A 27,458-nucleotide genomic window follows, 5' to 3' on the forward strand; every position below is an offset into this window, starting at 1 on the left:
AATATGGATGACAAACATTAGAAAGCTTTTTCAAATATAAAAAAGTACACACTAAGTCCTCTTAGAAAGCTAATGATACTAAAAGGATTTGGAATTCTCTAGTTTAGCTTGTTTGTAATCTTGAATGAGTATTATAATATCCTCATTTTTCAACCTATGAAAAAAATCTATTTAATTAATTTATTAAAATATCATGCCACATCACCAGAAAAGCTAGAGATTTTTAGATAAGAGAATTTTATTGACAGAAAGGTCATGGAGAATTAACAAAATTTTATCAACACAATTTTGTTAACAATAACTAACAATCAAGAATGGTTTAATATATAATATCACTTGGTATATAATACATACTAAAATATAGTTTTCATGCTACCCTTATCCATTAGTTTCTGTTCCAATTTTTAACAAATCTAGAAATAAGGCAGTATACATGGAACAGATTTACTACTTTTAAATTATGTATTCCATCTACATCAGATACTGTCAATTTAAAAACCACCTGCAAATTAAATGGCCTTTCCATTATAATTCCTAAATTTAAAGACATAAGCACCAAATGGAACTCAAAATGCATAAAATAAACTGTCATAAATTTCAAAAGGAAAAAATTACATAAGCAATATTATAAATTAACAAAGAATTTTCCAAAGAATACTGCAGAAGGTATATCAAAACTTTTATAATGATTAAGTCTAGAATATTTTTACTTGCATTCTTTTCCATCCAGTTGAACACACCAAAGCACTGAATGAATTGAAAGAACCATTTATAAATGAATAGGAGATGGCACAGGTCATTTTATGGATAAAAGGAAGAGGGACTATGTACTTTGATTTGCAAATAACGTTCTTTATCCAAGTAAATCCTCAGTGTTTCTATTATCCTTGAATGACAAGATTCATTAAGTACTGTGTGAAAAAAAGAGACCATCCTTTTACTGATGGAAGGCTTCTAATCGTATTCGGGTTGGATCTTCTGGATGTCTCAAGGCAATTCCATTACGAAGGAGCAGCTCAATATAAGGTGGCCAAAAAGAATCACTAATTTTGACATATGGATCATGTGGAACATCAAATAATCTATTTAAAAGAATCTAGGAAAAAATATCGTTCAAGATATACCATACTTAGTAAAAAAATGATACAGCTATAATAAAACATTAAAAATTTGTTTACCAAAGAATGTTGATCTCTTTTCTCCTTGAATAATTGCTTGTCATAATTTCTATGTATTAACTTAAATAATTTTCTTCCTTTTAAAAAAAACTACAGATATTAATAAATGGAAACATCTTTACTGTGTACAAGTTTCTGCAACTTTGTGGAAAGAATCCTTAAACTCAAACATGTAGTTCAGATAAAATAGAGATGCCAACTAAAGATTCCATCCATGTAAAAGCATAGGGTTTCACTGTGTAAATACTAAATAACAACACAAGAATTTTTTTAAAGTAATCATCTTGGGAATGATTAAGGGCTAGTCCCCAATCTTATGTTCTTTTAAAAAATGACAATATTCCTTCTAGTAAGGTATAGAAAACAGACCCTAGTCTTATACTAAAGATAAATTAATATAAATATATTTAATAAAGGTTGGTATATTTAAGAACTAATGCAGTATTTTGCTTTGACCTTGTGTATAATCGTTCAGAAATCAGTAATTAAAAGAAATCTTGAAGACAAAACAACTACACAAAACACTTACCTCTAACATTTCATGCAGTGTTATCAGCTGTGCAGTTGATTCTTGAATGTTTTTCTTTGACAGAAATGTGAATAACAAAGAATTAACATTTCAATTCTGCCAATGGCCAACTAGACTATATTTATAACAAAAATTTTTTAAAGTAATATTTCTTAATTGCAATGGTACAAGGTATATCAAAATAAAATATTTATAATTAGGTGATTTTAAAAGAATTCTGAAAGTAAACAATCTGCCTGTACTAAACAGGTTCATAAAAACAAAGTTCAAACAACCTCTAAGAGACTGAAATCTTTTGCAATTACAAGAAGATACAATTCAGACTATCTACAAATATATAATGGATAAATTACATTATACATATTATATATACTCATGTAACTGAAAGTCTAATGTTTGAACTCTCCAATCAAAATATTTCAAACAGGGGCGCCTGGGTGGCTCAGTCGGTTAAGCGACTGCCTTCGGCTCGGGTCATGATCCCAGGGTCCTGGGATCAAGTCCCACATCGGGCTCCCTGCTCTGCGGGAAGCCTGCTTCTCCTTCTCCCCCTCCCCCTGCTGGTGTTCCCTCTCTCGCTGTCTCTCTCTGTCAAATAAATAAATAAAATCTTTAAAAAAAAAAAAAAATTTTCAAACAAATGGCATTCCAAGCAGTATTTATACAGCTTCAGGAAAGGAAACTTACTTCCCAGGGAGCCTTGTTCAACTTTCTATAGTTCTTGACAGTTCCTAATGTTAATTCAACTCACTGCTTCTTTTCTCCTTGGAATGACAGAGAATAAATCCCATTCCAATTCGATCCAAGAATTCCTCAAATATTTGAAGACAGGTATTATGAGCCCTAAGTCTTTGCCATATTAATCATTAGTTCCTTCAATTATTTTTCACAAGTCATAGCCTTGCAGCCCCTCATATCATGGGTGCTAAGTGTGCTTTAATTTATCTTGTTTTTTCTTTTTCAATCCAGTCTCCACATGATACAAGTGTGATTTAAACAGCAAAGATGAAAAGGAAGACTCACTTCCATACTTACAGATGCTGGTATTTTATTCATCAAGTTTATTCATCAGCTTTTGGGCATCTATTCTGCCCTGCTGACCTCTCTCTGAGCATACTATCATCTAAAATGCGTAAGCCTCTTTCATACACCTAGCCAAGACAGGTCTCCTTCATTCTTCAATGTTTTAAACCCAAGAAAGATATTCTATGTACCTCCATTAAATATTATCCCTATTTTATTTGGTCTAGTTCTAGCCAACTGAAAAATATAGGCCTAATTCTGTCATCGAGTATATTTACTATCTAGCTCCCTTAGTTTCTTATCATTTGCAAGTTTTCATGACCATGCCTTCTACTTATTTATCTAAACTCCTATTAAAAATATTCCAAAGGGGGGCGCCTGGGTGGCTCAGTCATTAAGCGTCTGCCTTCAGCTCAGGTCATGATCCCAGGGTCCTGGGATCGAGCCCCACATCGGGCTCCCTGCTCCGCGGGAAGCCTGCTTCTCCCTCTCCCACTCCCCCTGCTTGTGTTCCCTCTCTCGCTATGTCTCTCTCTGTCAGATAAATAAGTAAAATCTTAAAAAAAAAAAAATTCCATAGGTCATCTCTTTGTGCCCATGGGTCCTGTCCCCATGCTTTATTTAAAAAAACACCTTATTGTACCAAAACGAAAAACAAACAAAAAAACCCCCCAAAAAACAAAATATTCAATAGGACAAGGATCTAAAGGGGATCTGCTAGAAATCCCCTTCCAAGATAATATTAATCCTGATGAGCAGCTTGCGTTCAGACATTTAATTAATTACAAAGTCACCTACTATAGTGACAGCTAGTACTTTCCTGATACCAGTCAAAGATTACCAGGGAGTCCTTATAAAGTCTTATGTAGGGGAACCTGGGTGGCTCTGTCGGTTAAGTGTCTGCCTTCCACTCAGATCATGATCCTGGATTCCGGGGATCTGACCTCGCATCAGGCTCCCTGCTCAGTGGGGATTCTGCTTCTCCCTCTGCCCTTCACCCCACTCCTGCTATCTCTTTCTCTCACCCTCTCTCAAATAAATAAATAAATAAATAAAATCTTAATTAAAAAAATTAAACTCTTATGTAAGTACAAATATACTAAAGAAAGAGTAAAAATAAATGCAATTACTGAGTAAAGATAGTAAAGCTGCATCTCAAAATCTCCTGACCTCTAATACCTTACAAATGAAAGAGTGGTTAAAAAAAAGCAGCATTCAGTAGTGATGAAAGCAAAGAGAATTAAAGAATTGATACAGAAATAAGAAGCTACAAAGCACAGATTAAAATATAAATGTTTGAGACAATCAAAGAAAAAGCAGAGGAAAAATATGAGAGCAAACCAAGAAAAAAAAAGTTTTCAATATAAAGATATGAAAAACAATATGACATGATAAAATAAAATTTCCATGAAATGAAATGTGACCTAAATCTGCCCCTAAAAACAATGCCAACTTCAAAGCAAAACTGATATTGAATGATCAACATTGTGACATATCTCTGTTAAATTACTGAAGTTCAAAGATAAAGAACTCTTCAGGCATGTACTCAAGATATCTAGAGGCTGACCTCAGATCTCCACAGCACACTGTATTTCAGAAGAATGGAGCAATCCCTACCAATCTTAAATTTTTTTTTTTTAAATGTGCTGAAAATATCCTTTGGCTGTAAAAGCAAATAAAGTATTTTCATCATTCAAGAACCTAAGAAATAAAATGCCCAGGAATTCTGCTTAAACAAATTACTTATCAAAGAAATCCATCAAATCAAACAACTAATTAAACTTAAAAACTTAAAAATAAATGGTAAAAGATGATAAGCATTGAATTCAATACAATATAAAGACTAAACACATACATGAATATTGGTATGAGAACAGAATAAAAGCGCTATAAACCTGCCAAAGTTAAAATAAATAACACAAATTATAATGAGGTTATAGGAGGAAGAATGTTAATTTCCTCATCTTTTGTAGCAGGGAGTCAATGAATGCTGTCTAAAATTGAAAGATGAAATTTAAAAACGTATTATAATCTTTTATAATGTTTCTCATAATTTGTTTTCTATTAGGGATCTCTCCAGAATTAAAATCACTTGAAGCAAAGAAATATTTATCTGAGTTAAATAAATCAACTTCACTCATTTTTCTTCTATCAATATAAGTAAAATTATATGTAATACTTATTTTATATTGGCCTATACAAAACTACATTGATCTGGGGGCACCTGGGTGGCTCAGCCAGTTAAGCGTCTGCCTTTGGCTCAGGTCATGATCTTGGGGTCCTGGGATTGAGCCTGGTGTTAGGTTCCCTGCTCAGCGGCGAGTTTGTGTCTCCCTCTCCCTCTGTGTGCTCTCTCTCTCCCTCTCAAATAAATAAATAAATAAAATCTTTATTAAAAGAAACCACTGATCTGCATATCCATCAATCCATTTATGCTTCTATACTTGTATGTGTTTAGGAAGATGTCTCAAATGATGTTCACCTAATGTTAATGATGTAGTGGAGGGATTCAAGTTTTTTCTTTTTGTACACATCCTTGAATTTGATAAAGCCCAGTGTTATGGATGGAACTGTGCCTCTCAAAATTCACATGGTCAAGTCCTAGCCCCCCTGGTGACTATATTTGGAGATGAAGCCCTTAAAGAGGTAATTAAAGTTAAATGTGACCATAATGGTGGTACCCTAATCCAGCTGGACTGGTGTCTTTATAATAAGACAAAGAGACACCAGAGAGCTCTCTCTACTCTCGAACAGAGAAAAGGCCATGTGAGGACAGCAAGATATGGCTGTCCAGGAACAAAGGCCCCAGCAGAACTAACCCAGATGGCATTTTGATCTTGGACTTCTAGCCTCCAGAATAGTGAGAAAATAAAATCTTTTGTTGAAGCCATTTAATCTGTAGTATTTTACTAAGGCAGACTGAGTCAACTAATACATCCAGTATTACTGCTTGACAGAGAGAGAGAAAAAAGAGAAAGTAATCTATCGTTTTGTAACATTTATCAACAGTTCATATACTTCATTTTAAAAAACTGAGTTTATCAAATATGACCTAATAAACCCATGATGGCTTCTGGTGATCAATGATTCCTTTTTAGAATCCCTCAAAACCTCTGGTTCTATTACTGGAGAAGCTTGATAGATTAAAAAAAAAAAAAAGTTGAAAACAGGCAAGACTGGAATCAGAAAATGTCATTGAGTTATTGTAGGATTATGATCATTAAGAGGTAGGGAATCCTGAACTTAATGGTTAACAGAGGCTGTCAGTAATTTTAGAACAAGGTGTATAAATAACAACAGATAGAATGGGAGACATAGTCCATAACATATGTAAAGCCTCCTGATAGTTACAATGAAGAAAGGGAAGAATAAAAAATACAGATTATAAGAAAACAAAACTTTCTTTTTTTTTTTTTTAAAGATTTTATTTATTTATTTGACAGAGAGAGACACAGCGGGAGAGGGAACACAAGCAGGGGGAGTGGGAGAGGGAGAAGCAGGCTTCCCGCAGAGCAGGGAGCCCAATGTGGGACTCGATCCCAGGACCCTGGGATCATGACCCGAGCTGAAGGCAGTCGCCTAACCAACTGAGCCACCCAGGCGCCCGAAAACAAAACTTTCTCTCCTTTTCCTAGTATACTCACAGTCATTCAATAAATATGAACTCAGAAGGTACTATAATACATACGCAAGACGGTAGACCTACAAAGATGAATTCAACACATCAAGGAGCTCAGAGTGCATGGTGGGTGAAAAGAGAGATAGACATAAATAATTACTACAAAATCCTGTGACAAATGCTAATAAAATGGCACATAAACTTCGTTTAATACTTCACACAAGGGCGTGCCTCAGTGGCGCAGGTGGTTAAGCATCCAACTATTCTTTTTTTTTTTTTAAAGATTGTATGCATTTATTTATTTGAGACAGAGAGAGAGGGCACAGTGGGAGGAGGGTTAGAGGAAGAGGGAGAAGCAGACTCCCTGCAGAGCAGGGAGCCCAATGTGGGGCTCGATCCCAGGATCCTGGGATCATGACCTGAGCCGAAGGCAGACACTTAACCAACTGAGCCACTCAGGCACCCAAAACGTCCAACTCTTGGTTTTGGCTCAGTTCATGATCTCAGGGTCATGAGATCAAGCCCCATGTCAGGCCCCATGCTCTGCACAAAGACTGTTTAAATTTCTCTCTCCCTCTCCCTCTACTCCTCCCACTGCCACGCGCTCTCTCACTCTCTCTCTCTAAAATAAATAAATAAATCTTAAAATATAAATACTTCATGCAAAAGATGATGTTTGACTCTTAAGAATTTGCTATCCTCATCAGATAGGAAGTGTTTTGTAAGCAGAGGGAATAAAACGTATAAGGCACAAAAAATGACAGGTCATTGCATACTTGCTGGGACTAGAGTGGTATGGTTGAATGGATTCATGCAAGAGATGAATAAAGAATGGTTGGGCAGGAGGTAAAGAGATAAATAAAGTCCAAATATAAATGCATTACTCTAAGGAGTTTTTAGACGTCATCCAGTAGGGAGCCATCAGTTTTATGTTGAAAAATGATTAAAATATATATTTTTAGAAAGATCATTCTGGTGCCGGTTTCAATGCCTACTCTACTTCCACAAGCTTTATTTATTTATACTATATACTGTTTTTAAAAAAGGCATTAAAGTAGTTCTTCCCAATCTTCTGTCACCAAATAAAATATTTATTTGCTTTTGTGGAAAAGGTTTATTCCATCATAACTACTAGTAAAATAGTCAAGAACTTACATTAACTAACAGCTATCTTCTGATTTTAAAAGTTACATATGCTCATCATGGAAACTTTGGAAAATAGTAAAAACAGAAACAAAAACAAATCTCACCTAAAATCCTAGCCCCCAACATAGGCACTATTATATTTTTTGTTACAAATTAGACTCATAATATTTAGTTAGCTGTTTTATCCATTTAACAATAAATTGTGAGCATTTTAATACCTCTTCTGAGGTATTAAATACCTGTTCAATACATTATTTTTAAAAGGTATATTTTTTCCCACCATATGGGTAAATATTTTAAAAACGCATTTAATCCTGTTTTATTGAACTAAGTTGCTTCTAGTTTTTCAGTCAATATTATAATATGATGGAATATTTCTATACATTTATCTGTGTGAATCTTTGAAACATATAATAAACTTACAAAAATTTATCAGAAAATTTACATTTGAACCTATGTGAAATAATCTCAAATATAAATATCTACATGAATGTGTTCCCTAAAACTTACCTTTTTCTTTTTCTTTTTCACATTTCTATCAGGCAGAGGAAAATGATCTTCCAGAAATTCACCCAAGGTAATCAAGAGTTTCTCCTTATATTCTTTTATATCATGCATTTTAGTTTTCAGCTCATCAAAGATTCTAATACATATTTTAAAAATTAAGAGAAACATTTTACTGATAAAATACATAAAATACATAAGTATATGTAACTGGTAACTCATAAAGTTGATCAAACACGTTTTTCAAACTTCATTTGTTCAAACGAAATAACTAGCTTTATGAAAGTAAAATTCTCTATTTAACATGTAGGGAAACTATACATCAAGTCATTAATCAAATGTCACATAACAGTTGGCAAAAGTTAAGTAAAACCCACAATTTCTAATAAAATTTCCCTTCTTTTCATGTATGTATTTCATGTAACATAAAAAAATAACTTTTTCCTATTTCAAAAAACTAGAATACAAATACCTTGATTCAGAAAATGTCACAACCTGATGTTTCAATTCATTGTGTAGTACATTAAGAGATTGCAGTATCTGTTGTTGTTCATCCAACCACTGTTGCTCCCTTTAAACATGGAAAAACAATACCAACATAGCCAAATAAAACATTAATACCAATTCAACATATATCAGTGATTAAAGGTAATTATAATTATACCTTTCCAAGTCTTCCTTTAGCTTTTCATTCTTTGACTGAATAGTAGAGAGCACCAATTCAAGATCATGTCTCAATTTTTGGAACTAGAACAAAATAATGCAAATTGTTTAGTCTGTAATCCTATAAACAGTTATATTTCTAAATGAGAGTGAAATTTACATTATTTGTTTAGGATAGATAATCAGAAACCAAGAGCAAAAAAGCCTACCAGTAAGTCTGAAAGGAAAATATACAGCAGGTACTAGGTTCTTTGTAATATTTCATTTGTTAAATTCAAAAATATAAGAAGGAGTTTTGAGCAATACATTTTGATACTGAAAGACAATTAAAGAGTATGTTTTCAGTAATCAGGTAGATTAGGTCTCTTTTCTAAGGAGACTATACAAAAACAGACACAAATGATTACCATTCATTTAACAAATATATATTGATCATTGACTACCAGACATTGTTGAAGGAGTCAGGGATTCAAAGATGAACAAGAGGAGAACTGAGACAAATATATAACTCCTGTGAGTGATCAGTATCATGAAGAAAAAATTGTAGGAATGGCTCTTTTAGGTAGTATGACATGGAGAGACCTCTCTGATCAGGTTAACAGTATAGCAGCAGATAAAGAAGACATGAGATAAGACATGATCATATCTAGCAAAAGAATGTTCCAAGCAGAGAAAATTGTAGGTACAAAGGCACTGAAGCAAGAATATATGTGACATATTTGAGAAACATCAAAGAAGACTGTGTGGCTACAGTAAATTACAGTAACAACTGGAGTTTTTTCTAGTATCTTTTTGTTTCTAGAACAAATTAGCTAGTGTTTCATTCTCCTGATGTCAAGGGTTTCCATTGGCCTTTTACACATCTAAATCAGTGATAATTTAAAGATGTGTATCATAAACCTTATAGCAACCACGAAAAAAAAAGGGGGGGCAGGGGAAGAACCAGTAAACCAATAGTATAAATAAAATAGGTTTATTTTTAAAACCACACAAGTCAAGAAATTGGAAAGAGAGGAAAATAGGAACAGAGAAAAGGTAATACAAATAGGAAAGAAAAATCAAGTACAAAGATTGCAGAGCAACCACACTGATATTACATTAAATATGAACTAACAATATAATTAAATTAAAAATAAATAATAGAAAGGTAACTGGGAAAATCTGCAAACATTTAAGTATTAAAAACACACTTCTTGGGGGGGAGGGGGGTGGGAGGATGGGTTGGCCTGGTGGTGGGTATTGAGGAGGGCACGTTCTGCATGGAGCACTGGGTGTTATGCACAAACAATGAATCATGGAACACTACATCTAAAACTAATGATGTAATGTATGGGAATTAACATAAGAATAAAAAAAACCCACACTTCTAAATAATCCATTAGTCAAAGAAGTAATCTACAAGAAAAAAATTATTATGAACTATTTGAAAATAAAAACAAAATAAAAACTTCTGGGGTGAAGCAAAAGCAGTACTCAGATGAGAATTTACAGCAGTAAAAGCCTCTATTAGAAAAACAAAAGCTCTCTGGGCACCTGGGTGCCTCAGTCCTTCAAGCATCTGCCTTCTGCTCAGATCATGATCTCAGGATCCTGGGATGGAGCCCCCTATCAGCTCCCTGCTCAGCAGGGAGTCTATTTCTCCCTCTACTACTTCCCCTGCTCATGCTCTCTCTCTCTCTCTCTCAAATAAATAAATAAAATCTTAAAAAAAGAAAAGAAAAACAAAAGCTCTCAAATAAGGACAGCTTCCTCCACAAGAAAAAGAACAAATAAAATCAAAAGTAAACTGAATAAAAAATAATGATTAAAAAGAACTTAAATACAGAAAAACAAGAAGAAAACTGGGGGGAAAATCAATGAACCCAAAGCTGATTCTTTGAGAAGGTCATCATAATTACCCACACTAATTACAACAGAAAAAAAGAACAAAAATTACTAACATTATGAATGAGAGAGGTGACATTACTATAAACATTAAAATGGTAATGGAGGAATGCTAAGAACAAATTTAATAAATTTGACGAATTAGATGAGATGGACAAACTCTTTAAAAGACACAAACTACCACTTATTCAGAGAAAAAGAGAAAACCTGACCAGCCATAAAAAAACTGAATTTGTGGCTAGAAATTTTCCCACAAAGAAAACTCCAGGCCCATATGCCTTCACCTGTGAATTCTAGCAAACATTTAAGGAATAAATAATACTGATTCTATACAAACTCTTTTGAAGACAGAATACCTCTCAACTCATTCTAATAGGCCTGATACCAAAGCCTGACCAAGATGTCACAAGAAAAGAAAACCATAGACTAGTATCTCTTATTAATACAGACACAAAAACCTTAATAAAATTTCAGCAAATTAAATCCATCAATAAATAAAAAAGATTAAGCAAAGTGGGTTTATCCTAGGAATACATGGTTAATTAAACAGATATCATTTTTTTTTAAAAAATCAATGTACTAAGTCAATGAATTCAGTATAGTCACTGTATAAAATTAATATACAGCAACTGTTGCATATCTATACATTAATAATGAAGCAGTAGAAAGAGAAATTAAGAAAACAATCTATTTACAACTACGCCAAAAACAATAAAATAGCTAGGAATAAACTTAACCAAGGAAGTGAAAGATCTATACTCCAAAAACTATAAAACAGTGATGAAATAAATTGAAAATGACAAGAACAAATGGAAAGATATTTCATGCTCATGGACAGGAAAAACCAATATTGTTAAAAATGTCTATATACCCAAAGCAATCTACAGATTTAATACAATCCCTATCAAAATACCAATAGTGGTTTTCACAGAACTAAGACAAATAATCCTAAAATTTCTATGGAACCCCAAAAGACCCCAAATAGCCAAAGCATTCTTGAAAAAGAACAAAAGCTGGAAGTTTCACAATCCCAGATTTCAAGATATACAACAAAGCTGTAGTAATCAAAACAGTATGGCACTGCATAAAAACAGATACATAGATCAATGGAACAGAATATAGAGTCCAGAAGTAAATCCATGCTGTTATGGTCAATTAATCTACAACAAAGGAGGCAAGAATATACAATGGGAAAAAGACCATTTCTTCAACAAATGGTGATGGGAAAACTGGACAGCCACAAGCAAAAAAATGAAATTGGGCCACTTTCTTACACCATACACAAAATAAACTCCAAATGGGTTAAAGACCTTAATGTAAGACCTAAAACCATAAAATTTCTAAAAGAAAACAGGCAGTAATTTCTTTGACATCAGCCATAGAAATATTTTTCTAGATATGTCTCCTCTGACAAGGAAAACAAAAGGAAAATTAAACTACTGAGACCACACCAAAATAAAAAGGAAACCATCAATAAAACTTACTGAATGGGAGAAGATACTTGAAAATGATACATCTGATAAGGGGTTCATATCCAACTATATAAAGAACTTATAGGGCGCCTGGGTGGCTCAGTTGGTTAAGCGACTGCCTTCGGCTCAGGTCATGGTCCTGGAGTCCCGGAATCGAGTTCCGCATCGGGCTCCCTGCTCGGCAGGGAGTCTGCTTCTCCCTCTGACCCTCCTCCCTCTCATGCTCTCTGTATCTCATTCTCTCTGTCTCAAATAAATAAATAAAATCTTTAAAAAAAAAAAAAAAAGAAAAAGAAAAAAAAAAGAACTTATACAACTCAATAACAACAAAAACAAATAGTCCAATTAAAACTGGGCAGAGGACCTGAATAGTCATTTTTCCAAAGAGAACATACAGGGGTGCCTGGGTGGCCCAGTTGGTTATGCATGTGCCTTTGGCTCAGGTCAGGATCCTGGGGTCCTGAGATTGAGCCCTGCATCAGGCTCCTCGCTCAGCGGGGAGTATGCTTGTCCCTTTCCCTCTGCACACCACGCCCTGCTCGTGCTCGCTTTCTCTCTCTCAAATAAATAAATAAAATCTTTAAAAAATAAACAAAGAGGACATACAAACACATGAAGATGCTGAACATAACTAATCATCAGGGAAATGCAAATTAAAACCACAGTGAGATATCACTATACACCTATCAAATGGTTATAATCAAAAACACAAGAAATAACAAGAGTTGGCAAGGATGTAGAGAAAAAGGAATCTTTGTACACTGTTGGTGAGAATGCAGATGGATGCAGCCACTGTGGAAAACAGTATGGAGGTTCCTCAAAAAATTAAAAATAGAATTACCTTATGATCCAGTAATTCCACTACTAGGTATTTATCCAAAGAAAACGAAAACATTAATTTGAAAAGATATATACACCCTATGTTTACTGTAGCATTATTTACAATAGCCAAGATATGAAAGTAACCCAAGTACCCTTCAAGAGAAGGATAAAGAAGATGTGATATATAGGTACTCTGGAATATTATTCAGCCATAACAAAGAACATCATCTTGCCATTTGCAACAACATGGATGGATCTAGAGGGGATAATGCTAAGTGAAATATATCAGACAGAGAAAGACTATTACCATATGATTTCACCTATACATGAAATTTAAGAAACAAAAGAACAACAAAAAAAAGACAAACAGTCTTAAATATAAAGAACACACTGGGTTGCCAGAGAGGAAGTATATGGAGGGATAGGGAAAAGAGATAAAGGGGATTAAAAGTACGCTTATCTTGATAAGCACTGAGAAATGTTTAGAATTGTTGAATCATTATATTGTATACCTGAAACTAATATAATATTCCATGCTTAAAAAAAAATCAGTGTAATTTATTACATCAATAGACTAAAATAGAAAAAGTATCATCTTCTCAATGAATTCAGAAAGAATGAATGACAAAATTCAATAATAATTCATGATTTTAGAAAAAGACTTCATAAATTGTAATAGAAGGTAATTTCCTCAACTTAGTTAAGGGCATCTATGAAAAACCTACTACTAATATCACACTTAATGATGAAAGAGCAAATGCTATCCACAAAGGTCGGGAACAAGGCAAAAATGTCCATTCTCACCACTTTTATTAAATATGTACCAAACGTTCTAGGGGCACCTGGATGGCTCAGTCAGATAAGCCATCGACTCTTGATTTTGGCTCAGGTCATGATCACAGTGTCATGAGATTGAGCCCTGTGTTGGGCTCTGGGCTCAGTGGGGCGTCTCCTTGGGATTCTCTCCATCTCCCTCTGCTAGTGCGCCCTCTCTCTCTCTCAAATAAATAAATCTCTAAAAAAAAAAGTTCTAGAACGGCACAATAAGCCAAGAAAAACATATGAAAGGCATCTAGCGGCACCTAGCCAGCACAGTCAGTTAAGCACCTGACTCTTGGTTTCAGCTCAGATTGCAATCTCAGGGTTGTGAGACTGAGCCCCGAGTCTGGCTCCGAGCTCAGTGTGGAGTCAGCTGGAGATTCTCTCTCCCTGTCCCTCTGCCCCTCCCACTCATGCTCTTGCTCTCTCTCTCTCTCTGAAAGAAAGAAAGACAGGAAGAAAGAAAGAAAGAAAATATATAAAAGGCATCCAGATGTAAAGGAATAAATATAAGGGCCCCTGATTTCAGATGATACAACTAGCCAGGTAGAAAATCCTACAACATCTACAAAAAAGCCACTAGAATAAAGGGGTTTATCATACTCACTAATAGAAGATCAATATATAAATATTAATTGTATTTGTATGTATCAGGATTAAATAATTGATAATTGAAAAAAGAATACCACTTTAATAGCATCAAAAATATGAAATACCAAAGGGATGAACCTGACAAAAATGTGTAAGACCTGCACACCTCTATTACAATTTATTAACTCTTTCAAAAAATCATGAATTGGGATGCTTGGCTTGCTCAATCAGTAGAGCATGAAAATCTTGATCTTGGGGTCATGAGTTCAAGCCCCACATAAGAGGGGGTAGTTTTCTTAAAAAAATAAAAATTAAAAAATCAAGAATTAATATTGAATTTTGTCACTTATTCTTTCTGAATTCATTGGGACAATCAAATGTCTTTTTTCTTTTTTAGTCTTTAATATAATGAATTATAAGACACTGATGAGATAAATCTTAAAAGTACTAAATAAATGGAGACCTAAATAAAAACAGAGATCATACAAGGCTCATGGATTCGAACTGAGATTCAATATATTAAAGATGTCAATTCTCCTCAAATTAAACTACAGAGGGCGCCTGGGTGGCGCAGTTGGTTAAGCAACTGCCTTCGGGTCAGGTCATGTTCCTGGAGTCCCAGGATTGAGTCCCGCATCGGGCTCCCTGGCTCAGCGGGGAGTCTGCTTCTCCCTCTGACCTTCCCCCCTCTCCAGCTCTCTCTCTCTTTCTCTCTCTCAAATAAATAAATAAAATCTTTTAAAAAAATAAAATAAAAAAATTAAACTACAGAATCAGGGCAATCTCAGTCAAAATTCAGTAAGCTTTTTACAGGATTGAATGACCAGCTAACTCTATATGAAAATATAAAACAATTTCGATAAGAAACAAAAAAGATAGAGAATTCATACTATTTTATTTAAGACTTAAAAACTTCAGTAAATAAAACAATGTGGTATTGACCTAAAGACAGAAACACAGAAAAAAGGAAAAGAAATAACCACAGAATGAAGAACAAATGGAGTCTAGAAATGGATCCACACATATATGGTTGGTTAATTAATTTTCATTAAGCATGCAAAGGAAATTCAAAAGAGAAAAAATAATTTTTTTCAACTATTTGTGCTGGAAACCCACAATTAGTATTCATATGAAAGAAAATACAGCTTTATCAATAACTCATTCCATATAAAAACATGAATTCAAACTGGATCATAAATGTGAAACTTTGAAATTTTTAAAGAAAAGAAAATCTTTGTGACCTTAAGTTGGACAAATATTTCTTATATTTGAGCACAAACCTTAAAAAAAAAAACTTGATTAAACAGAGTTAATCAAATTGGGAACTTAACGTTTCTTAAAAGACACTATTAAGAGAATAAAAAGATAAGTGTCCAGGGAAGAAGTTGTACAAACTGCACATTACCAAGAAAGGCCTGTCTTCAGGACAGGTCCCCTGTGGACTCCTGAAGGATGAGCTCTGAGACCTTGGAATATTATGTCTGATAGGAGTGTTTATATAGAGGTGCTGGGATGGATCAGTCTGTAGAGCATGCAACTTTTGATCTTGGTGTTGTGAGTGCAAGCCACACTTGGCACCAGTTTGATTAGAGAGTTTATTCTAACTATGTGATTTATAGTGAATGCAATTTTGCTCTGGAGGGCTGGAGTGTGAGTAGGTGAGGTCAGTCAAGGAGGCCCCTTATGCATAGTGACTGACTACTGATAAAAACTCTAGACAAGGCTCAGGTGAACTTCCCTATTTGAAAACACTTTGCACATGTTGTGCACTCAGTTGCAAGGAGAATTAAACAAATTTATCAACTCCACTGGGAAAGGACTACTATAAGTTTAGCCTATGTGTGTTTTCCCTTGCTCATTTTAATCTGTGTTTCCTCACTGTAATAAACTGTAACCATGAGTACAATAGCTTTTCTGACTCCTGTGTGCCCATCAACGAAATGAGAGTGGTCTTAGGGAAAAACCTGACAACAGCTGGCCTCGGAAGTGGGATTTTGCTATGACTCTGGCTCACCAAAACATAATGAAAGCACTGTGTGGGAAAAAGAAGGATAATTGGGCAGAGAATGATGAACCTGGTGCCTGATGTTTACCCAGTCAAAAAAGAAGACAACAGTTGCACCATGATCAATAATTACAGGCAGAAGTATTCTGGGAATTCAGAAATGCCAGAAAAAATTCTCAGACAGTTGGCTGACTGGATGCATACGGAAATACTTATGATACTGTGAAAGAAACAAGCTAAATATTCAACCTCTTTGTTATTTTTATCTGTAATAGTTCAAATGAAAATTTTAAGGCCAATGCTGGTACTGCATCGTTTGGATTCCAGCCAGTTCAAACCAGAGTTACTAGCCTAAGGGCTGCTACCAAAGGGAAAATTACAGTGGATCATTATGTCATGTCATTTTTAATTCATGATATTGAAAATTTGGTGGCTCATTTCAATATAAAAAAGAATCTTTATCTTTCATTCTGGGAAAATGTTCATGTATTATTTATTGTTTCTTCCCTTCCATTTTTCAAAAACTTGGAACTTCTACTGGTTGTATTTTGTACTTCTGAGTTGATACTCTAGTTCTACTATCTTCTGTTATTCCAATTTTCCTTTTTTTGCCATCCTTACTCTGTAGGGAGATTTCCATGACTATAATTACCAACATTTTCGTGTTTATTTCAGGTATCATGTTTTTATTTAGAAAGGCTCTTATTCTCTGATTGGTCCTTTTTAAAATAACAGCTTTTATGAGATATATTCCACATACCATACAGTACGCATTTAAAGTGTATAATTCAGTAATTTTTACGGTACTTGTAGAGTTGTGCAAAATCACCACAATCTGTTCTAGCACATTTTCATCATCCCAAAAGGAAACCTGTTAGCAGTATCCATTAGCAGTCACTCATTATTTCTTCTCCAATCACCCAGCCTTAATCAATAAGCAACAACCTACTTTCTGTCTCTATGGATTTGCCTATTATGGACATTTCATATAAATGGAATAATATAATATGCAATCCTTTGTGACTGGCTTCTTTCATTTAGCATAATGTTTTCAAAATACACCTATATTATGGCATATCGGTACTTCATTATTTTAGACAATAATACATCACTGTATAGACGTATCACAATTTATTTATCCATTCATCAGTTGATGAATATTTAGGTTGTTTACCATTTTTGGCCATTAAGAAAAATGTTGCTATGAACATTCATATTTAAGTTTTTGTGTGGACACACACTTATTTTCATTTCTCTTAGGTATACAGCTGGGAGTGAAACTACTGGTTCAAATAGTAACTCTTTCATCTTCTGAGGAACTACCAAAATGTTTTCCAAAGTGGCTGCACTATTTTACACTCCCACTAGCAGTTTATCAATGTTCTAATTTCTCTATATCTTCATCAATACTTGTTATTGTCTGTCTTTTGATTATAGCCATGCTAGGGGGTATGAAGTAGTACTTTTATTAAGTTGGCATTCTGTTATTTTTTAATGTTTTTTCAAAGATTGATTTGAGAGAGAGAGCACATGCATAAGCAGGGCGAGGGGCAAAGGGAGAGAGAGAGACTCTCAGGCAGACTCTCCGAATGAGTGAGGAGCCCAGCACGGGGCTAGATCTCATGACCCTGAGATCATGATAAGAGCCGAAATCAAGAGACACTTAACTGACTGAGCCACCTAGGTGTCTCTGTTATTTTTTAATCAAATTTTTTTTGTCTCTCTGAAGATATTGTTTGTGGGGTTTTTTTTTTAAGATTTTATTTATTTATTTGACAGAGAGACACAGCCAGAGAGGGAACACAAACAGGAGGAGTGGGAGAGGGAGAAGCAGGCTTCCCGCCAAGCAGGGAGCCTGATGAGGGGCTGGATCCCAGGACCCTGGGATCATGACCTGAGCCAAAGGCAGACACTTAACGACTGAGCCACCCAGGCGCCCCTGAAGATATTGTTTATTAAATTCTCTTTGTTCCCTGAATTGTCTCTATTTCCTTAAGGTTCATCTTTATCAGTTATTTTGGGTTACTACCTTTCTATTTGGAGGCATTCACAAACACTGATGACCACTGGCTGGCCAAAACTCAAAAATACTAAAAACCCTGTTATGAATGGGATGTTTTGATGTACACCAATCCTGCTTTTTCACTGAGAACGCCAAAAATTAACACTTATAGATCTTTTTCTTAAGCCATTTAGATTTTCCAGAGAAGATTGTTTTATCTCCACTCTGAGGCTATTTTATAATAGATTGTAAGACCTCTGAGAAAGAGCAGAGAAAGGAGCTGGAACTTCCACCACACAGTATAAAATATTAACTGGATCTTTCTGACCTTTGACCTGCACGCCAACCCTACTAAACACCCAACCTGGTATCCCTGGGTCCAGAGCCTCAACAGTTTAATCTCTCCATATCCTATACCTCCAGTTTCCAAGTGTGGGGGTAAAAAGTTAGCTGCCTGATTAGAAAAGAGAAAGCCTATCTATGTTCTGCTGTTAAAGAAATCTTGTTTTTAGCTTCAAACTTGAACCTTGGATTTTGTAGTACAAGTTTCCTTCAAATCCCAAGACTTTTTTTCAACTCTGTAGGGCAGATAATATCTTTTCATCCCTATCTCTGTCTCTTGACACACAGATACTTATTTCTTTCCATGCATTACAACCTTGTTTACAATTCTTGTTTGACCTAATGGACTTTGACCGAATGGACTTACATGTTAAAAAAAATATCTTTATTGATATGTAGGTTAAGTTTTGAGAAGAACAGATGTATATTATGATCATTTAACTATGTTTAATGTTTTTGCTTGTATTATGAAGAGTTTAATCAACTGGAAATTAAATATAAGAATAAAGTTCACATTAAATACGAACAATAGTTCTGATATACAAATTGGTGAAATGAAATTCAAGTCATTTAAAACATTCCATTCAATAAAACATAAAATCAAAATAAAAAAATTAATATGGCTTTAAAGTAGATTCATCCTACTTATCTCATGAATCCCAAACACTTCTAGTTATAGGTTAATTAAGGTTACTACAGATTTATTAAGTGACTTACCTCTTCTTTGCCTAATGTTACAAGAACTTCTTCATTCAGTGGAGTTACTACAGAAACAAAACAAACCAAAATTATACATATATGCTTAGTTAAAGCTCAAAAATAGGGGCGCCTGAGTGGCTCAGTTGTTAAGCATCTGCCTTCAGCTCAGGTCATGATCCCAGGGTTCTGGGATCGAGCCCTGCATCGGGTTCCCTGCTCAGCGGGAGGCCTGCTTCTCCCTCTCCCACTCCCCCTGCTTGTGTTCCCTCTCTCACTGTCTTTCTCTCTCTGTCAAAATAAATAAATAAAATCTTTTAAAAAAATTTTCTCAAAAATAAAGAATTTGATTTTGCAGGTTTTTTTCTTGGTTGGTTGGTTGGTTTTTTTAAACATTTCATTTATTAATTTGACAGAGAGAGACACATCGAGAGAGGGAACACAAGTAGGGGGACTGGGAGTGGGAGAAGCAGGACCCTGGGCTCATGACCTGAGCCAAGGCAGACACTTAACGACTGAGCCACCCAGGCACCCCTGATTTTGTGGTTTTTAAGATACCTCTATTTTCTTATTTAACATCTTTACATATATAATCAACTTACATATAATTTTAGACAAACATGACATTTATGCATTTTTGGACTTTGTGCCTTTTGTTTTGTTTTTCAATCTCTCAAAAATAAAATTAATAATCTATACTGTGTCCTTAAATATATCTCTAATTATATGATCCTATGCATGTATATGTATATGTACATGTACATTATCTGTACATATACATGCAAGGGTTATTCATTTTGTTATTGCTGGTTTTACAAGAATGGAGTATCATATACATTATTCTTTTTTTTTTTAAGATTTTATTTATTTATTTGACAGAGAGAGACATAGCAAGAGAGGGAACACAAGCAGGGGGAGTGGGAGAGGGAGAAGCAGGCTTCCCGCCTAGCAGGGAGCCCGATGCGGGGCTCGATCCCAGAACCCTGGGATCATGACCTGAGCCTAAGGCAAACACTTAACTGACTGAGCCACCCAGGCGCCCCTACATTATTCTTATTTTTGCTCAACAAAATCCCCATGGAAATCCTTTCTATTCATCTGGTGTAAGTCTAATTCATAATTTTAAATCACTTCAAATTATTCCACAGGGTAAATATACCATAGTGTATTGAGTGATATCAGTACTGACTGAACGTTAACTTCGTACCTAATTTTTAGCCACAAAAAACAATGATGTAGTAAGCATTTTTTAATTTATGTCTTTATGTACTAGTGCTTTCATTTCTTTGGGATAAATTGCCAGAAATGGAATTTCATAGAAGGAAATGTGTATTTTTAATTTTAATATAGGGTGCCAGATTCTTTTCAAAAAATTTCTATTAGCAATAAGAAACAGCAAAATATATAAACTCTTCTAAAATTTTTGCCAGTTTATGAGTATAATGTTTCAGTTTAATTTTGCATAGCAAAATTAAATCCTTATACTTAGAAAAGTTCAACCTTTGCACTTTAAGTTTACCTTTCCTAATAAAGTACTATTTAAAATTTATCAAATAATATGCTACTGAAAATTTTCTAATCTATCTGCTATTCTAGAGGGTCTTCTGACAGGAAAGAGCTTCCCACATGTGCTTCATAGGCCCCGTATCAGAACTGATTACTGGCAGCCTCAGGGTGGCTACCAAACCATTTCAACAAATGCAATGAGGAAGATTCTAAGAACATAAAGTTAACAATCTTCCTCTTGGCCAGTGTGGTCACGAGTAGCATTTCAGTATTGATTCATATAATCAATTCAACCCATACAATATAGCAGCTTCTAAGAATATAAAGGTATTTTAAATCCTTTCAGTGTGGCAATCTATGGGACTGGCAGTCTGAAGCAAAATGGGTAGTTGGCATACGGGTCAGCCTGTGTGCTTGGTGTCACCAGTACAATATGTGTATATAAAGGATGATGATAATAAGAAAAATAAAAACTGAAAACTCCCTGATACATAGCATCAAAAAGAATAAAATACTTAGGAATAAATTTAACCTAGGAGGCAAAAGACTTAAATGCTGAAAGAAATTAAAGATAGGAACAAATAGAAAAACATCCCATGTTCAAGAATTAGATGACTTAATATTATTAGACATCAATACCACCCAAAGTGACCAACAGCTTCAATGCAATCCCTATCAAAATTCCAATAATATTTTTGTATAAAATAGAAAAATCCACCATAAAATTCACATGGAATCTCAAAGGACCCCAAAGAGCCAAAATAATCTTGAAAAAGAAGAACAAAGTTGGCAGTCTCCTATTTCCTAATTTCAAAATTTACTGCAAGGCTACAATAATCAAAAAAGTATGCTACTGGCAATAGAGACAGACATAAAGATCAATAGAAGAGAACAGAGAACCCAGAAATAAATCCTCACTATATGGTCAAATGATTTTTTTTTTTTAAGATTTTATTTATTTATTTGAGAGAGAGAATGAGAAAGAGAACACATGAGAGGGGGTAGGGTCTGAGGGAGAAGCAGACTCCCTGCCGAGCAGGGAGCCCGATGAGGGACTCGATCCTGGGACTCCAGGATCATGACCTGAGCCGAAGGCAGTCGCTTAACCAACTGAGCCACCCAGGCGCCCTATGGTCAAATGATTTTTGACAAGGATGCCAAGACAACTCAATGGGGGAAAGAACAATCTTCTCAACAAATGGTAATGGGAAAACTAGATAATACACATGCAAAAGAATGAAGTTGGACCTTTAACTTTCAAGTTTGAAAATTTCTATTATTAATAAAAAACAATCTTGAACAAGAGGTAAAACGTCTATTATAACAAACTAGTGGATTGGTGATGAAAGCCTAGAGTAAATTTGTGGCAGTAAGGCTTCGTAATTAATGACTATATGTAATATATGAAAAAGGAAGAATGTAGAAGGACTCTTAAATTTATGGCTGATTAAATAGATTCCATTCAATGGATCAGAGAATGGAGATCAATTCATAAATCTGAGGCATGTGTAGAATATTTTGGAAAAAGTAGAGATATATATAAGTATGACATTACAGAAAGTCTGGCCTGGATACACAGATTTGGAAACAGTCATGAAAATTGTGTCCTCCTGGGACGCCTGGGTGGCTCAGTCGGTTAACCGTCTGCCTTCGGCCCAGGTCATGATCCCAGGGTCCTGGGATCGAGTCCTGCATCGGGCTCCTTGCTCAGTGGGGAGCCTGCTTCTTCCTCTGCCTGCCACTCCCCCTGCTTGTGTTCTCTCATTCTCTCTCTCTGACAAATAAATAAATAAATAAATCTTAAAAAAAAAAAAGAAAAGAAAAAATTGTGCCCTCCTATCCACCCAAATTCATATTTTGAAGTTCTAATCCCCAGCACCTCAGAATGTTCATATATTTGGAACTGGATCCTTAAAGATGTGATTAAGTTAAAATGAGGTCATTAGGATGGGCCCTACTCCATTATGACTGGTGACTTCTTACAAAGAGATTAGTAAATGGATGGGTGACTATGTGAAGACCCAGGGGGAAGATCGCAAGGTATAAGACAAGAAGAGAGGCTTCTGAAGAAACCAACCTTGTGAACACCTTGATCTTGAACTTCTAGCCTCCAGAATTATGAAAAAATTAATTTCTGTTGTTTAAGCAACCCCAGTCCATGGTACTTTATAGCAGCCCTAGCAAACTGATACAGAAGTTATTAATGCAGATATAATATATAAAAACAAAAGCAGAAAATATAATGCTAGATAGCATATAGAGTAGGAAGCAAAAATTGCTGAGCACAGTCCTCTAGAGAACAGCAAATTTTAACAGCATAGTATGAGCAACCTTTGAGATGCTAAATATAATCCTGAGGAGGCAACAGGATATATAGTTTAATGCAAATTAAAGTAACCACTGTGTATATATATATATGTGTATATATATATATATATACACACACCTATGAGAAATACTAAAATTTAAAAAAACTACCATAAAAAAAAAAAACTACCATGTGGTAGTGAAGATGTGGAAAAGTGGTGGTGATGAATATAGTAAGTATTTAAGATCAAGAATGCAGATGAAATTGTCTAGACAGAGAATGAATAGAAGAATCCTAACACTTGGGATTAGAGAGCAATAAATCTACAAAGGAGACTAAAATGGGAACTGGGGGGAACTAAAGGAAAGGAGGCAACTGGGCAGAAGAAAAGAGAAGGGAAATGTTACGGGTGCCTGGGTGGCTCAGTTGTTAAGCGTCTGCCTTCAGCTCAGGTCATAATCCCAGGGTCCTGGGATCGAGTCCCACTCGGGCTCCCTGCTTGGCCAGAAGCCTGCTTCTCCTTCTCCCACTCCCCCTCTTGTGTTCCTGCTCTTGCTATCTCTCTCTTTGTCAAATAAATAAATAAAATATTAAAAAAAAAAAAGAAGGGAAATGTTAAAAGAATTACAGCCCATATAAAATACCAAATACACACATATATGTGGCACAGAAAAAGTAAGCTTTCATAATAGAAAAGTATCTCCTAGCTGGGTATTTTAACTACAGATTTTTAAGCCATTTTCTATTTCTTGACAAAAGGCAAATATAGAGCTGGACCCCGCTGGACAAGTCAAGAGGCAACATACAATCTATGTAGTCCCTATGTAAATAAGTATCTAAAATAACTTTTCTCCTCTACTAGGTAAGTTTCTTTTCTTCCTTATTTTTTTAAAGATTGTATTTATTTGAGAGAGAGAGAGCACAATCGGGGGGGTAAGAGGCAGAGGGAAGGGGAAAAGCAGACTCTCCTGCTGAGCCAGAGAGCTGATGCAGGGCTCAATCCCAGGACCCTAGGATCATGACCTGAGCCAAAGGAAGACCCTCAACTGACTGAGCCACCCAGGCGCCCTCCATGAGGTAAGTTTCATTCATTAAGACACAATTTACAGTTTCTACTGAGCGGGTAAGACAGTGTCTGCAAGGATCAAATGATGGATATAATAAGGTCTCCATAATTTAAGATTATTATAATGTCACATAAACATATTCATCTATAATAATAAAATAAGCACAAAATAATATATATAAATGAAAGAAAAATTTAGGCAATTTCAACAAGGCTAAATGGATCTTATAATTCTTGTAATCATGAAATTAATTTGCCACTAATTTGTTTACAAAAATATAAATCTAAAAATAAGAACCTTACTTCCAGGACTTTCTTTCTGCCATTGATTGAGTTCAGCAGTCAAACATTTCGCTTGCATAATTAATAATGACAGCTATAAAAAAAAAAGCAAGAGTATAAAACAAAGTCATTTTTTATAGAATATTCATAGATATTCATAGATGAAAGTGTAGACATTCTTAATATACTTTAACACAAGTTCTTAACATAAATAGCTAACATCATAGGCATCCAAAGTATAAAAAATTATCACTCCAAACAGAATTCTACTTTAAACCATTATTAATTATAGCTCATAAACTGCCTATTATACCAGTGATATAGTCTTAAAAAATGATCAATTCTACTTTACCACTCAACCTAAAATAAAAGAACCTAAGTATACTTCTTTTATTCCCTAAATTAATATTACTTTAAAAATATAGGGGTATCTGGCTAGCTCAGTCAGTGGAGCATGTGACTCTTGATCTTGGGAATGTGAGTTCAAACCCCACATTAGGTATAAAGATTACTCAAAAGTAAAATCTTTAAAAACATAAGATGTTATTTCTTGCCAACAGTTTTTAGACAAATTTGCTTTAGGGGAGCCTGGGTGGCTCTGTCAGTAGAGCATGAAATTCTTGATCTTGGGATCATGAGTTTGAACCCTACAGTGGGAGTAGAGTTTACTTTAAAAAGACAAATTTAGGGGCGCCTGGGTGGCTCAGTCGTTAAGCATCTGCCTTTGACTCAGGTCATGATCCCAGGGTCCTGGGTTCGAGCCCCACATCGGGCTCCCTGCTCAGCGGGAAGCCTGCTTCTCCCTCTCCCATTTCCCCTGCTTGTGTTCCCTCTCTCATTGTGTCTCTCCCTGTCAAATAAATAAATAAAATCTTTTTTAAAAAAAAACAAATTTACTTTTAAGATACTCTTTTTTCTCTATGCACTTTCAGAAAAATAGCAACTGCTTTTAGGGGGTTGCTAAAAATAAATTTAAATACAAACACAGAGGGTCACCTGGCTGGCTCAGGCAGTAGAGCATGCACTCTTGATCTCGGGGTGTGAGTTCAAGCTCCACATTAAGCAGAGATTACTTAATTAAAAAAAATTTTAAATACATATATAGAGATAATTATAAAATGAGATTGCTTCCACAGGCTACTTAAAAAAACCAATACACAACAGTCTAAGATGACATGTTTCTGATATTAAGTGGCTCCAATCATTGTAATTTTGGTAATTACATATCTGTGATAAATCTGATGCCTGATTAGATTATTAAATTGAAGTCTATGTATGCTTAAAGTTAAATTTCAGAACATTTTTTATCACCTCTATATAATTGTTATTGGAAGCTAGATTAAAAAATGCAATGGGTATTACTGAAATATTTACAATAAAAGAACAACAAGTACTTTCTTTTTAACCATTTTTTTTACAAGATTTTTATTTATTTATTTATTTATTTTTATTTATTTGAGAGAGCGCATGCGCGCACAAGCTGGAGAAGTAGAGGGAGAGAGACAAGCAGACTCCCAGCTGAGCGCGGAGCCCGACGTGGGGCTCAAACCCACCATCCTGAGATCATGACCTGAGCCGAAATCAAGAGTCAGATGCTTAATCAACTGAGCCACCCAGGTGCCCCTTAACCAATTTTTATGACACAGAGCAGGTGGTTCAAAGACCCTGCTCTGTATCTAAACACTATTGAATAGTCAAGAGGAAGAAAACCTAATATATTTGAAAACTTTATATAATTACATAAAAATTCATTTGCAGGTTTTAAAATTTTTACCAAAGGAGAGAGTTTAACATTATTTTCTTATAACTAAATATGAGTGTGAAAGGTTTGCTGTGAACTATAAAGCAATTTTATAAATGCTAATTATACCTAAGAAGAAATAACAAATTCTTAGAAAGTAGTATCTAAAGTAGGCAAAACTATCATAATGATAAGAAATTGGTATCACTTTTCCTGCACATATTAGGTTGAAATGTATCAAATAACCAATATTCATTTTTCAACTTTTTAAAAAAAAAGCAATTTCATACAGTTCAACTTTGTACTATGTTGATGAAGTACAGCTCTTACCTTCCCAAAGCCCAGCTAAGGCAAACACTCAAATTATTTCTGACCTTGCCATAAAATTAAACAATACTTTCTAAAAAACAACAGCAATATTTCTAAAGTGATTTATATGAAATTTGAGAATCCCTTCCATTTTCTAATTTAAAATATCTAATTTCTTTCTTTAAAAATGGATTAAGTTTTAATACTGAAATTTTAAAGTTAATAGGTATGCAAAAAAGAGTAACCAAAGCAAGCCTGGTATTATTTAAAGGACTGCTTTCAAGGTTGGCCCTTCACTGGCATCTGGGAACTTGTATTTCGAGATGGTTCCCACCAAAACCTATTAAGAGTGGCTGATTGTGCTTTAACTGTTTTTGCAAAGAATATGACTTAAGCTTAACACCTGCTTTCCTTCTGAAAGTCTGGTATTTTGATAACTGCTACCCAGAGGGTGCCTACGTGACTAGCCCCCACAAAACACCTTGGTCATTGAATCTCTAATGAGGTTCTCTGGTAGAAAACATTTCACACTGTCACAACTCCTTCGGGGAATTAAGCACATCTTACATGATTCTGATAAGAGAAAACTCCTGAAAGCTTGTGTCTGGTATCCTGTGGACTTAACCCCATGGTCCTTTTCCCTTTGCTGATTTTAGTTTGCATCCTTTTAATGTATCTTAGCCATGAATGTAACTACACACTGAGCCTTGTGAGTCCTCCTGTGAGTTGCTGTGAGTCTTGTGAATTACTCCTGGGAGTAATCTTGGGGACTCTCAACACAATAGGAAAAGATATTTTGTGGATCCCTTAGACAATGTTCTTATTGACTATCTCAGGATAGATTCTTTACAACTATATAAGCACTTCCACCAAAGCCAGTTGTTTGTTTGGCTCAATCCATGAAAATCACTCAGGAAATGTAGAGGCCCAGTCCCTAGTGATTCTTTTTTT

At 34.9% G+C, this 27,458-nt stretch overlaps 1 protein-coding gene across 1 annotated transcript in view; it reads right to left on the reverse strand.

The window, feature by feature from the left end:
- Positions 1 to 231: 231 nt before the first annotated feature.
- Positions 232 to 27,458, reverse strand: part of CENPK (centromere protein K) — a 41,876-nt gene continuing 14,649 nt past the window's right edge. Inside the window, exons 5-11 of the mRNA XM_045895501.3 lie at positions 24,479 to 24,551; positions 19,317 to 19,363; positions 8,664 to 8,746; positions 8,472 to 8,570; positions 8,006 to 8,138; positions 1,708 to 1,761; positions 232 to 1,096 (exon numbers count right to left, since the gene is read on the reverse strand). Coding sequence (XP_045751457.1) covers positions 938 to 1,096; positions 1,708 to 1,761; positions 8,006 to 8,138; positions 8,472 to 8,570; positions 8,664 to 8,746; positions 19,317 to 19,363; positions 24,479 to 24,551 — 648 coding nt within the window. The 3' untranslated portion in view covers positions 232 to 937. The remainder of the gene's footprint in view (positions 1,097 to 1,707; positions 1,762 to 8,005; positions 8,139 to 8,471; positions 8,571 to 8,663; positions 8,747 to 19,316; positions 19,364 to 24,478; positions 24,552 to 27,458) is intronic.

This window comes from Mirounga angustirostris, unplaced genomic scaffold (genome assembly GCF_029215605.1).
Source record: "Mirounga angustirostris isolate CCGP_5_RB_7025 unplaced genomic scaffold, mMirAng1.0.hap1 SCAF_7, whole genome shotgun sequence".
Classification (NCBI taxonomy): domain Eukaryota; kingdom Metazoa; phylum Chordata; class Mammalia; order Carnivora; family Phocidae; genus Mirounga; species Mirounga angustirostris.